The sequence below is a fragment of the Dictyostelium discoideum genome (genome assembly GCF_000004695.1).
Source record: "Dictyostelium discoideum AX4 chromosome 5 chromosome, whole genome shotgun sequence".
NCBI lineage: Eukaryota > Evosea > Eumycetozoa > Dictyosteliales > Dictyosteliaceae > Dictyostelium > Dictyostelium discoideum.
Window position 1 is genome coordinate 4578019 of NC_007091.3, and position 12583 is coordinate 4590601.

The 12583-nt window shown below is 21.1% G+C and overlaps 5 protein-coding genes across 5 annotated transcripts in view; 1 reads left to right on the forward strand and 4 right to left on the reverse strand.

The window, feature by feature from the left end:
* The window catches only part of DDB_G0294603 (C2 domain-containing protein), a gene marked incomplete at both ends in the record, with an annotated part of 657 nt that extends 292 nt beyond the window's left edge, over positions 1 to 365 (reverse strand). Inside the window, 2 exons of the mRNA XM_001732990.1 lie at positions 1 to 181; positions 314 to 365. The exon at positions 1 to 181 is cut by the window's left edge and continues 292 nt beyond it. Of these exons, the coding sequence (XP_001733042.1) occupies positions 1 to 181; positions 314 to 365 (233 nt within the window). The remainder of the gene's footprint in view (positions 182 to 313) is intronic.
* Positions 366 to 717: 352 nt separating this feature from the next.
* On the reverse strand, positions 718 to 6386 carry DDB_G0290771 (Arf guanyl-nucleotide exchange factor; the record flags this gene model as incomplete). The annotated part of the gene is made up of 4 exons (XM_630469.1): positions 718 to 4193; positions 4284 to 4845; positions 5071 to 6113; positions 6221 to 6386. The coding sequence occupies 4 exons, from the start codon at positions 6384 to 6386 to the stop codon at positions 718 to 720; spliced, it is 5247 nt and encodes a 1748-aa protein (XP_635561.1).
* Positions 6387 to 6887: 501 nt separating this feature from the next.
* On the reverse strand, positions 6888 to 7516 carry DDB_G0290773 (hypothetical protein; the record flags this gene model as incomplete). Its single annotated transcript, XM_630470.1, has 3 exons — positions 6888 to 7048; positions 7174 to 7327; positions 7418 to 7516. The coding sequence occupies 3 exons, from the start codon at positions 7514 to 7516 to the stop codon at positions 6888 to 6890; spliced, it is 414 nt and encodes a 137-aa protein (XP_635562.1).
* An 859-nt stretch (positions 7517 to 8375) lies between these two features.
* DDB_G0290767 (hypothetical protein) lies at positions 8376 to 9382 on the forward strand (the record flags this gene model as incomplete). Its single annotated transcript, XM_001134509.1, has 3 exons — positions 8376 to 8537; positions 8622 to 8696; positions 8783 to 9382. The coding sequence occupies 3 exons, from the start codon at positions 8376 to 8378 to the stop codon at positions 9380 to 9382; spliced, it is 837 nt and encodes a 278-aa protein (XP_001134509.1).
* A 106-nt stretch (positions 9383 to 9488) lies between these two features.
* On the reverse strand, positions 9489 to 12583 carry DDB_G0290777 (hypothetical protein; the record flags this gene model as incomplete). The annotated part of the gene is made up of 1 exon (XM_630466.1): positions 9489 to 12583. A coding segment is annotated over one exon (3095 nt), but the record flags the coding sequence as incomplete, so codon positions are not given.

Consider the following 12583-nt stretch of genomic DNA (forward strand, 5'->3'; position numbering starts at 1 on the left):
TTCTTTGATTCTTCTCCATCTTTTTTCTCTTTTAATAAATATACTAAAACTTTTGGATCTGCCAATCCATTTGAATCCCATGCTTTAAATACTTCACCTCTTAGAATTGTGAATCTAATAATTTTAAAATCACTTTCTTTTTTTTCACCAGTTTTCTTTTGATTATTGGTATGATTATTACCTTAAAATTATAATAAAAAAAAAATTATAAATTTAATTAAATTGTGCAAATATAAAAGTAATTTTTTTAAAAAAAAAAAAAAAAAAAAAAAAAAAAAAAAATCATAATTTAAAAATATCTTAATTTAATTACCTGTATAATTTCCAGCAATTTCATAAAAAATATTAGAAGTTACGTTTGACATTGTTTTTTATTTATTTATTTAATTAATAAAATAAAATTAATTAAAAAAAAAAAAAAAAATAAATGGCTTTTTTTTTTTTTTTTTTTGAGTGTTTTCTCACCAAACCAATCACAAATTCAAAGTTTTTTTTTCCCCTACACAAACTTATCGAAAAAAAAAAAAATGTCGCCATTTTAGATTTTTATTTCGTGATTACAAACTTATCAAAACAATAAAAAATAATAAAATAAAAAATAAATAAAAAAATAAATAAAAAAAAATAAATAAAAAAAATAAAATAAAAATAAAAAAAAAAAATCAATTCCCAGACCATGTCTAATTTTTAATTAATTTATTTATTTAATTATTTTTTTTATTTGTTTATATTATTATTTGTATTATTTGGCATTATTGGTACCATTGGAATTGACATAATTGGATTAAATTCTTCTTGATCTTGTTGTTGTGGTTGTTGAGGTTGTTGTGGTTGTTGTAGTTGTGGTTGTTGGTATTGTTGTAAAACACTTGGAGTATCAATAATTGTTGGAGAATTAATGTTTTGTTGAATTATTTGTGATAATAATTGTTGTTGTTTTAATTCCTCACTTTGTGAGTGTTGTTGTTGTTGTTGCTGTTGCTGTAGTTGTTGTTGTTGTTGTTGTTGTTGTTGTTGTTGTTGTTGTTTTTTTAAGAAATAATTTGGATCAACACGTGATAAAACATCTTCACTAATTTTTGGACAAAATTCATCAATAGCAGCCCAAGTTGAATCCCAAAGTTGTTTAGAGATATCATCTTCTGATTCTTCACCTGTTGGTGGTTTAAATACACCACTATTATTCATTACCAAAAGCATATTTTTAAGAGACTCTGGTACAGATTCAGAGAGTAATTCCGATAGACCCATATAAATTTTCAAATGAGATAAAATACTATCCCATAGGGTTGTAAATTGATCACATTTTATGATGGTATTTAAATTTTGTAAGAACACTTTTGAGAGTAAAGCAGAAGCACGTAATCTTGTATCTTCGAAATTGGTTTCTCTTGAATTCTCTTTAAGATTATCTAAGAGTTGGAAAACCACATCAACAAAACAATCAAACCATCTACCTGGTGGTAAAAACTCTTGTAACGATGAGGAGAGTATTGTCTTTTGAAGGAATGTCATAGCGTTGTTTCTAATATCTGGTTTTGGATCTAAACATAGGGAAGAGAATTTCACCAATATCTTTGACCAAAATTTAACCCAAGCCGTATTGATTTTTACATCCATCTTTCTAATTAAAATACGAGTAGTTTGAAAGCCAACCATTCCACCATTTGGTGAAGAATGATCATTGGTACCACTTTCAATCTTATGAATACCCAATATTTTAGTGACATTTGTAAAGATGAAATAGAGTAACTCCATTGACTTCACTACGACACCATGTGGAATTGTCTTTGAATCGATGAAACAATTGATTGGCTCTAAACAATGTAAACAAGTTTCCTCAGTCAACGAGTCTGGTTGAGTTTTAATCATCAAGGATAGAGCATCACATGCACGATTCGATGATTTTGGATTACCTGACAAAAGTACAATCAATGCTAAAATAGGTTCCCAAGCTGATGGTGTAGTTGATAGGAAATCAATATTCTTTTGAACCAATTGAATTAAAGAGATTGACATTTTCTCTGCAATACTATCCAATACATTACCAACACGTAACAACAATTTGATACAAGCTGATAGAGTACTGAAAACCTCTTTCTTTCTAATTAATCTAATTAAAAGATACATTATTGACATTACTACTTTTTCGATTAATGGTGTCATTAATCTTGCATTGGCAGTTGAAACACTAACCACTTGTTCAAATATATTTATAATGGATTCACAATGTTCAAAATATTTATTCCATACTAATCCTAATCTATCTTGATTTAAAAGTATAATATGTGATAATAAATCAAAACAAAATAATTCTTGTTTTTGATTAATTGAATAATAAAAATTTGATGTATTACCATAATGATTATGATAATTATTATGATGATGTTGTTGTGTTGGTGAATTTGTAGTTGTTATTGTTGATGATGATGATGATGTAGTTGATAATGATGATGATGATGATGTTGTGGTTGATGGTTGTACTGTTGCTATTGTTGTTATATTACTTGTTGAAGATGTTGTTGTCGTTGTTGTTGAAGAAGAAGAAGAAGAAGAAGAAGATTGTTGTTTTGTTGGATTTGTAATATTAAATAATGAATTTAATAATTGATCTAAAGAATGCATTGGTAATGATTTAGTCTCTTGAAATAAATCAGTTATATGACAATTATCAACACAAGTTTTAGCTTTCTCTTTATGTGGATCAATGACTTCAATTTCTTCATAATCAGTTGAATCAGCAACAAACCATCTAAATGATAAAAATGTTGATGTTGAATTTTGTTTTTGTTTTTGTTCTTCTTGTTTCTTACCACCTTTTGAATTTGAAGTGTTATCAATTGGGAAATCAATAGTTTCAAAAATGTTTGATAATAAATCCATTTTATTTAATCTACAAATGATTGCAATTATATATCTCCAAGATTCTCCTAATAAATTGGAATATTTAATTGCAATTTCAAATGTTGCAATCGTTGCTAATTGTGCTTTATTATCACCAATAAATACATTTTCATTATAATAATAATTATTATTATTATTATTATTAGTGTTATTATTATTATTATTATTATTATTATTATTCATTCCATTACTATTAGATAATGGAGTACCGCTATTTGTTGTTGTTGTTGTTGTTGTTTGTTGATTTGGTGTTGTTACATTTGATGATGGTGAATTTGTACCATTCGGTATTAAATTATTATTATTACTATTATTTAAATTATTTTGATTTATATTATTTTGATTTATATTATTTATATTTGTATTATTATTATTATTATTAACATTATTTTGATTTACATTATTATTGTTATTATTAACATTACTATTATTATTATTAACATTATTTTGATTTGTATTATTTAAATTTGATTGTTGTTGTTGTTGCTGTTGTTCAACAGTATTATCGATTAAAGTTGTATTATTACAAAGTGAAGTCATTAAATTATCAATTACTTCAATGATATTATAATTTGCAGATACTTGAGCACATAGATGAAAACCATCTAAAATTCTTTGACATAATGATTCATTTTCAATCTTTTCAAATACTTTACTAATTGCAGGTATAACTAAATTTAAAACTATTGAAAATATTTCACGATCATAATCATTGGTATTTGCAGATTTATAATCACCAATACGTTTTGATCTCATTAGAATTTTCCTCCAATTTGGTTGATTTATAACACCAGGTTGTGGCTCCTCTTCCACTATCATTTCATTCTCTGAGATATCATCAAAACATTCTTGAATCAATTCATCTGGTAACTCTTTATTTAACATTGATTTAAAGTTTGAAAATTTCATTCTCTCCTTTTGAGAGATCACTGGATTATATAAAGATGTGTGTAACATCAATGCTGAATAAATGTAAAGATAAACCTTGTCGGCATTCAAAAACAACTTGTCTGATCTATTCTCGTAAATCTTTTGAGCAAACTCTTCGAAAATGATTTGTACAACTGCAGATTCACCAGGAATCTTAAAACTCTCTAAAAACTCTCTAAATACTGTCATACAATTTGGATTCTTTAAGTTGAATGAATTAATATAATGATTTCTAACTTTTTCATTCATTTCTCCTCTTTTACCTAAATATTCTCCAACTGTTGTTTTATTTAATTTTGGTACTTCCAATAAAAATTTTGCAATATTTTCTGGTGTAACTGGTGAATATAAATTATTATCTTTTTTTAAAAAAAAAAAAAAAAGTTAGTTAAATATTTTTTAAAATATTTTTTTTACAAAAATTTTTAATTAATAAATTAATAAATTACTTTTTAAATATTCAATAGCATCATTTGGTTTACGATTAAAATGTTCAGCAGCAATTACTAATTGTCTTTTATGTTCTTTTCTTTTTAAATAATCAATTTTTGGTTCATTTGATATTTGTTGTGGTTGTTGTTGTAATTGTTTTTGATCTTGTTTTTGTTGTAAAAGTAATGAACGAGTTCTACGATCTTCAATACTTTGAACGATTGATAATAAATTTTCAAATGAAATTAAATGAAGTGAAGTGATTGATTGTGAAATTGGGAATGAATTTTTGTATAAAAATTTACAAAGATTTTCAAAAACATTTGAACAATGTAATTCACAATCATAGTTTACAAATAGATCAATCATTGTATGTGGTAATTTACAAAAATCTCTTAATCCTTCTAATGCCAACTCTTGTAATTCATAATGACTCTTATTATTCTCTTGAATTGATGCCATTAAAACATTGAAAAATGCTTCAAATTGTGATTTCAATGTTCTCTTTAATCCAATAAATAAATTGAAGAAAATTCTCATTGATAATGAATAAATTTGAACATTTTTCATTTGTAAATTCTTTTTTTCCAAAAAAAAAAAAAAAAAATTATTAGTATATATTTATATATATATTTACTATTATTATTATTATGATTATTATTATTATTATTATTATTATTATTATTATTATTATTATTATTATTATTATTATTATTATTATTATTATTATTATTATTATTATTATTATTATTATTATTATTATTATTATTATTATTATTATTATTATTTTTAATTATTACTTACTAATAATAAAAATTTAAATAAATCTTTTTGAATAATTTTTAATATAGTTGGAATTTGTTCTAATTGTGAACCACGAATTTGAATGATTGTATTAACTAAATTTAAACAAAGTAATTTTGTTGAAGTATCATCTTGAGATGATGGTGATGTATTTATATTGGCTACAAATAATTTAAATAAACGTATCAATACTGTTTCATCATATGGTTTATCTGTTTGATTACTTGCATCAAATCTTACACCACGTGGGTTAATTGTAAATCCTTTTTGTTGTTGTTGTTGTTCTAGTTGTTGCACTGGTAGTCGTTGTACTACTGGTGGTGGTGGTGGTGTTGGTGTTGGTGTTGGTGTTGATTCAACTGTATTTTCTGTATTTTCATCTGTAGTTGGTAAATTACTAAAGAATAAATCATTATTTGGTGAAAAATCAACTTCTAAAGGTGGTGGTTGTGATTTTTCTGTTTCATCTGTGGTAGTTGTAGTTGTTGGAGTGGTAGTAGTGGTTGGAGTGGTAGTTAGAGTTGAAGTAGTATTTATAATAACAGGTAAAATAGGTGTAGTAGTAGTGGTGGAAGTAGTTGATATTGGTGTTGGTGTTGGTATTGGTGGTGGTTGAGGTGGATCAATATAAATATTATAACGATTAAAAATGGTTGAAACAATTTCTTGAACGGAATTTTCAGCATTCTTTTTTAAGAGTTCTGAAGATCTTGATTGATCAGACATATGATAACATGCAATGGTTACCTCATAAATTAAATCATTGCTAATGTAAATACCAGCTGGATTCTTTACACATGAATTCAACACTTGTAATATCTTCATTAGAACGATTTCATCGGATCTAGCATCGGTTGCTTCAAATTTACAATGTGCTGCTGCCTCTGCAATATCTCTTATACCCTTATGTATATTATTAGATTCTTCATCAATGAATAAATTTAAAAATTTATTTACACTTGTTAATGCTGCTCCAGTTATAAATCCACTTGTTTGATTGGATTTTATAACTGATAAAAATGGTTCTAAATAAATGCATGTATCTAAATTTTTAAAATCTAAAATTAAATAATAATTAAAAAAAAAAAAAAAAAAATTAGTAAAAACAAAATAAAAATTGAAATTTAATAAAAAAAAAAAATGAACATACCTGAAACATTATGTAATATATTTGTTAAATTCTTTAATGATCTTAAAATTGGATTCTCTGGGAATATTGTATCTTGATAACTAGAGTTTGACCACCTTGAATTTAATTTTAAATTGGATATTAACCCATAGACTTCACCTTGAATTATATTAACTGGGTCAATCATTTTAGTATCATATATAAATATTTGAACTAAATTATTATTATTGTTTTTTTTTATTTATTTTCTATTTTTTAATTTTTATTTAATTGCTGTATTTATATATATTCACATACATAAAAAAGAAAGAAAGAAAAAAAAAAAAAAAATAAAAAATAATAAATAAAAATGAAAAAAAAATAAAAAAAAAAAAAATGAATTTTAAAAAAAAAAATAAAAAAAAAAAAAAAAAAAAAAAAAAAAAAAATAAATAAAATTTAAAAAAACAAAAAAAAAAATAAATTTCTTAAGATAAATCTCAAATTTATTACTTGAAGTTTTATTTTTTTTTTTTTTTTTTTTTTTTTTATTTAACACTTTTTTTTTTTATTTAAAAAAATTCTTTGGATTAATTAATTAATTATCTTTGAATTTGTAAAATTGAATTTTGATTTTTTTTTACAAATTTTAAAATGTAATAAATTTCTGTAACGTTATTCAATAAATTTAATGATTCTTAACCTTTTCTTAAACAATAATATCATAATCTAAATCATTTGCAATTTTTTTAATTGAATCAATATTTGCAAAATTACAAGTACCCAATAATAATGAACCATCTGGAGTTAAGAAATCTTTTGATTCTTCAACATAACGTCTTAATAAAACATAACCATTAAGTGTTTTCTCTTATTGTAATTCATTAATAATTGAATTTTTAAATTGTTGCATGGATGATTCCAAAAAATGAATTTAAATTTATTACAATTTGGTTTGTGTTGTTGTTGTTCCAATAAAGTATTATATAAATCACTTTTATGAATACCACCAAATGGAATTTCATTATTGTTGTTTTTAAAATTTGGAAATGTAATATTAACAGCATTTGGATTAATATCAACACCGGTTACAGTTGCTTTTGCAAATTTTGAAACTGATAAAGAGATTAAACCAGAGCCAACGCCAACCTATAAGAAACAATCACCACTTTGCACTATTGTTTCTGATAATTGTTTGGCAAACCATTTGTTTTCTGGGAAATGCAATGGACTAAAAACATTTGGATGTAGTGTTATATTTAATTCACCAATTGATGTTTTTTCACTTCCATCATTTTTAATTTTATACATTAATTCAAATAATCTTTTTTGTTCCATTTGCCAGATATCTTTTTTCTATTTTTGATATTTCATAAAATTCTATTTGTTGCATTTTTTTTTTTTTTTTTTTTTTTTTTTTTTTTTTTTTTTTTAAAAAAAAATTATTATATAAAGTTTATAATATTTATTATTTTATTATTTATTTATATGTATATATGTTTAAAAATATATATTTTATTTTATTTATATTATTAAAAATGAAATAAAAAAAAATAAAAAAAAATAAAATTTTATTAATAAAAAAAAATTGTGACCTCTTTTAAATAATGTCATCCAAAAAAAAAAAAAAAAAAAAAAATTCATTAAACAATTATATCAAAATCATTTCAATAGTACAATAATAATTATAAAAAATAAAAATAGCACCCTCCCTCTAATTCTAAAAATACTTTTAATTATTTTATTATTAAAGGGAATAAAATGTTTTATTTATTTTTTTTTTTTTAATTTTTTTTTTTTAGGTTCACTACAAATGTAGAAAATATACAACAAAAAATTAAAAAATAATTTAAAGTGTATTAAATTAAACAAATTGATCAAAACAAAAAAAAAATTTTGACAAAAACCTGTTTAAAAAAAAAAAAAAATTAAATTAATTTTAAATAATTTCTTTATTAAATTAATTTTGATTTAATAAATGTTTATAAAAATTTTTTTTTTTTTTTTTTTTTTTTTGTTTTGACACAAATTTAAATGACAATAATTAGAATTTTTTTTTATTATTATTATTATTTATTTTTTTTTTTAATATTCTGTTTAAACAAAAAAAAAAAAAAATTTTTTTTTTAAGTAGTTACTATTTATTATATATAAATAAAAATAAGAAATTGGAAAAAAAAAATAAAAAAAAAAAACTATGGTTTTAATAACATTTGATGCAAATAATTATATTCCATTATATAAGAACCCAATGGCTTTATATCTAAAGAATTATACATATCCACCAACTCATGCAAATTTCAACTCAAAGATATTTTGTGAAAATTCATTTTTAACTTTAATCAAACATTCATTTTATGTAATTTCAATTTTAATTCCAATTTTTTTTTTTTTTTTTTTTTTTTTTTTTTTTTTATTAATATTATTTTGTTTTAATTATTAGAAGAAATCAGATAAAAAAGAAGCAAGTTTAGAATTACAAAAAGACTATTTAAAAAGATATCGTTTATTAATTGGGGTAAATAATATAGTTTTTTTTTTTTTTTTTTTTTTTTTTTTTTTTTTTTTTTTTTTTTAATTTATTAATTGTATTATTATAAATAGGATAAAAAATATCAATTTAAAATAATGAATATTCCAGAAAATTTCCATCTTTCTTTGTTAATGTATTCACTATTATACAATGATTTAATTTTAATGGGGCTTGAATCTGAGGATGTTTTATTTGGTAATTATGATTTCTCAAATTATAAAAAAAATGCCAACGGACCACAATACATTAGTTTTGAATATCCAAAAATTGAAAAAAAAAGACAACCTCAATCATCATCACAAATTACAAAATTTAAATATTATAATAATAATAATAATAATAATAATAATAATAATAATAATAATAAAAATAATAAAAAATCATCACCACAATCATCATCATCATCTCAATCATCATCAAATTCAACATATACTAAAAAAAGAAAATATTGTATTGATGATAAACAAAATGAAAATTTAGAAAGTTTACAATCACCAAATAGTCCAGAGGAAACATTATTAATCAAATCGTTAGATAATGAATATTTAGATAAATGGTATACACCAGAAATTTCAAATTATTATTCACCATTTGAAATTAAAAAAAAATTAAAACTTTCAAACAATACAAAATCAAAATCAAAATCAAAATCAAAATCAAAACCAAAATGAAAATGAAAATGAAAATTAATAATAATAATAATAAAAATAATAAAGTAATTTTTAAAATCATAATTTTTTTTTTATTTTTTTTTTTTAATTTATTTATTTATTTGTTTTATTTTTTTAAATGATTTGAAATTATATGATTAATTGTATTTGAATGTTTTAAAAGGTAATCTAAACTATTATTTGATAATTTCTTAGGTAAAATATCAATAATTGATGCATATGAACCAAATTGTGCAAATTTATTAAACTCTTCTTCATCTAATACTTTACATGCTAAAATAAATAAAGTTTCACTAAATTTAAATAAACCAATCTTTGAATTTTTATTTATAGATTTTAAATGGTCACAACAATCCATTGAAAACTGAATTTCATTATTTATAACTACATTAAATCTTTTTAAAAATTCTGAACTTTGATCATCACTACCATCACCACTATAAATGTTTAATTTTGATTGAATAATATCTAATTGTTTAAAAAATAAATCAACTCTTCTAATTTGTAAACAAAATTCTAAATCTGAATTTAATGGTTTAGCTAAATATTCATAATTACTACCTATTTCTTCACCAATATTATTTTGGATTTCTTGATTTTCTTCATTTTCTTCATTTTCTTCATTATCATCATCATCATCATCATCATTACCATTATCACCATAATTAATATTATTTTGTTTATATTGAAATGAATATGAATGAGATAATTTTTCAATTAATTTTTCTAAAATATCATCAATTGATAAACCACTTGAAAATAAATAATTAAATGAAAATAATTTTGGATTCAAGTATGATGAAATATCATAAAATTTACCATCCTCTGGTGAATAACAACCACTATGATAATATGACATTTGTTGATAATCAAAAATCGTTTGAATATATGGTAAATCAATTAAATATTTAGTAATAATTGGTGAAATTGAAATTAAATAATAAAATGATCTATATAAAGTATCTTTTAATACAATTTGATGATGATGATGATGATTTTTTGAAGATGTTGTACTAATTAACTTATTAAAATATTTAATTGTTTCAATTGATACATTTTCAATTCTTAATAAAACATCGTATAGAGTATTAATGATATTTAAAATTGAATTAATGTATTGTGTTTTTGTGGTTGTGGTTGTTGAGTCATCTTGATTTTTATCAATTGAATTTAATAATTCAATGAAAATATTTAAACATTTCTCTAAATTATCAATTAAACCATCAGTTTGTTTCATTTGTAAAAGTGTAGGTGGCTTTTTATCATTATGTGATGCTTGAAACATTGGAAAACTAAAATATAAATTGATTTTATTAAATAATAATTCCGTTGGTATTAAATTTAAAATGAATTTAATTTTATTTAAACAGACATTCTCTATTGAATTTTTAAAAATTTCTGAATATATTATTGTATTTTCAATTAAATAATTGAAATCAATAGTACCATTATCGTTTCCATTTATAACAATATCACTTGATTCACCATTTTCAATTAAATTAAAAACATTTTCATAAAAAACTGACATTAATCGTGATGGTATATTTTTATAATTTATACTTTTTAAATAATTTGAAAGTGTTATTAATTGGTTAATTGTCAATGGTGTTTCGATACCATCAATTTTTGATAACCTTTCATCTAATCTTAATTTAAAATCATAATCTTTCCAAAGATAATCGGTTGAAGACATTTTAGTTTTTGTTAAAATATAATCAATTGTTTCAATATCACATTTATGAAATGCAACTATTAATGGATATTCATACTCTTGATCAGTATAAAAAAATGATTTTGAAAATTGTAATGATGAATTTGAATTTTTGAATATCTCTCTTGCATAATCAACAACCTTATATGATGTATATCTAATTGAATGAATTGAACTAATATATGAAATATTATTTGAAAAGGGACCTGATTTCTCAGTTTGTACAATCCAATCAACCGTATCATTATCATGTATTAAAAATGCACCCAATGAGCTATAATTATTTATATCCATTAATCTATCATTTCTTTTCAATGGAAATAAATTTTTAAAAACTTTATTATCTGCTGGAATTGACGAAATTGCTTTTTTATATAGATTTTCATCATCATCATCATCATATTTTAATGAGTTTATAAATGTGTATATCTTTCTATTAATTTCTGAAGTTGAAAATAATACACTATCTACACCATCAAGTGATGTAATAATTTTTATAAATTCATAAGTTGATTCTAAATCTTTATTAATCGGTTTTAAGTATGTGTAATATTGATGATTTGATTTATAAATGATTTGATTAACTCCATATCTATCATATCTAACTTTATTTAAAATTATTTTAAAAATATTTGAATTAAATGTTGATAATGAATAATATAATGCATTTGATATTTTTTCAGTATCAGTCATTAACTGTTCAATTATTTTATCATATTTATTTAAATAACTAATATAATAATTCTCTTTTGAAAATAGTTTATGTAATTCTTCAACTTTATTAAAATTTTCATTATTATTATTATTATTATTATTATTATTATTATTATTGTTTTTGAATGAATAAATATATTCAACTGATTTTAATGCTAAATTTGATAATGATGATGATAATGATGATGATGGTGGTGAATTATTTAATAAAATATTATCAATTTCTGAATTTAATCTTGTAAATGATGATTTTTTATAATTTAATAAATCTAAAATTTGATTTAATTCTTTATCAAAATTATATCTAAATAAAAAGTTTAAATCAATTAAAATTGGTTCACCAGCAATTTTATTTTGATTTAAATTTAAATTTTTATAATCTTCAATAAAACTTGTAAAATTATAAGAATACGTATAATCAATATTATATTCAATTAAAGTATAACTTGTAATTTTATTATTATTATTATTATTATTATTATTATTATTATTATTATTATTATTATTATTATTATTATTTATTTGATGAAATTTAATTATAAAATTTAACATTTCTCTATAATATTCATTATTTTTAACAAAAATATTATTCATATAATTTTTAAAATCATATAATAAATTCATTCTTGATAAATCTGATAATCTATGATTAATTAATAATTTTGTAATTTCTGAAATTATTAATTCTCTATCATTTGAATCGTATTGAAATAATTTAAAGATACCACATAATCCAATATCTAAATATTCATTTGATTTAATTTCACATTTTAATA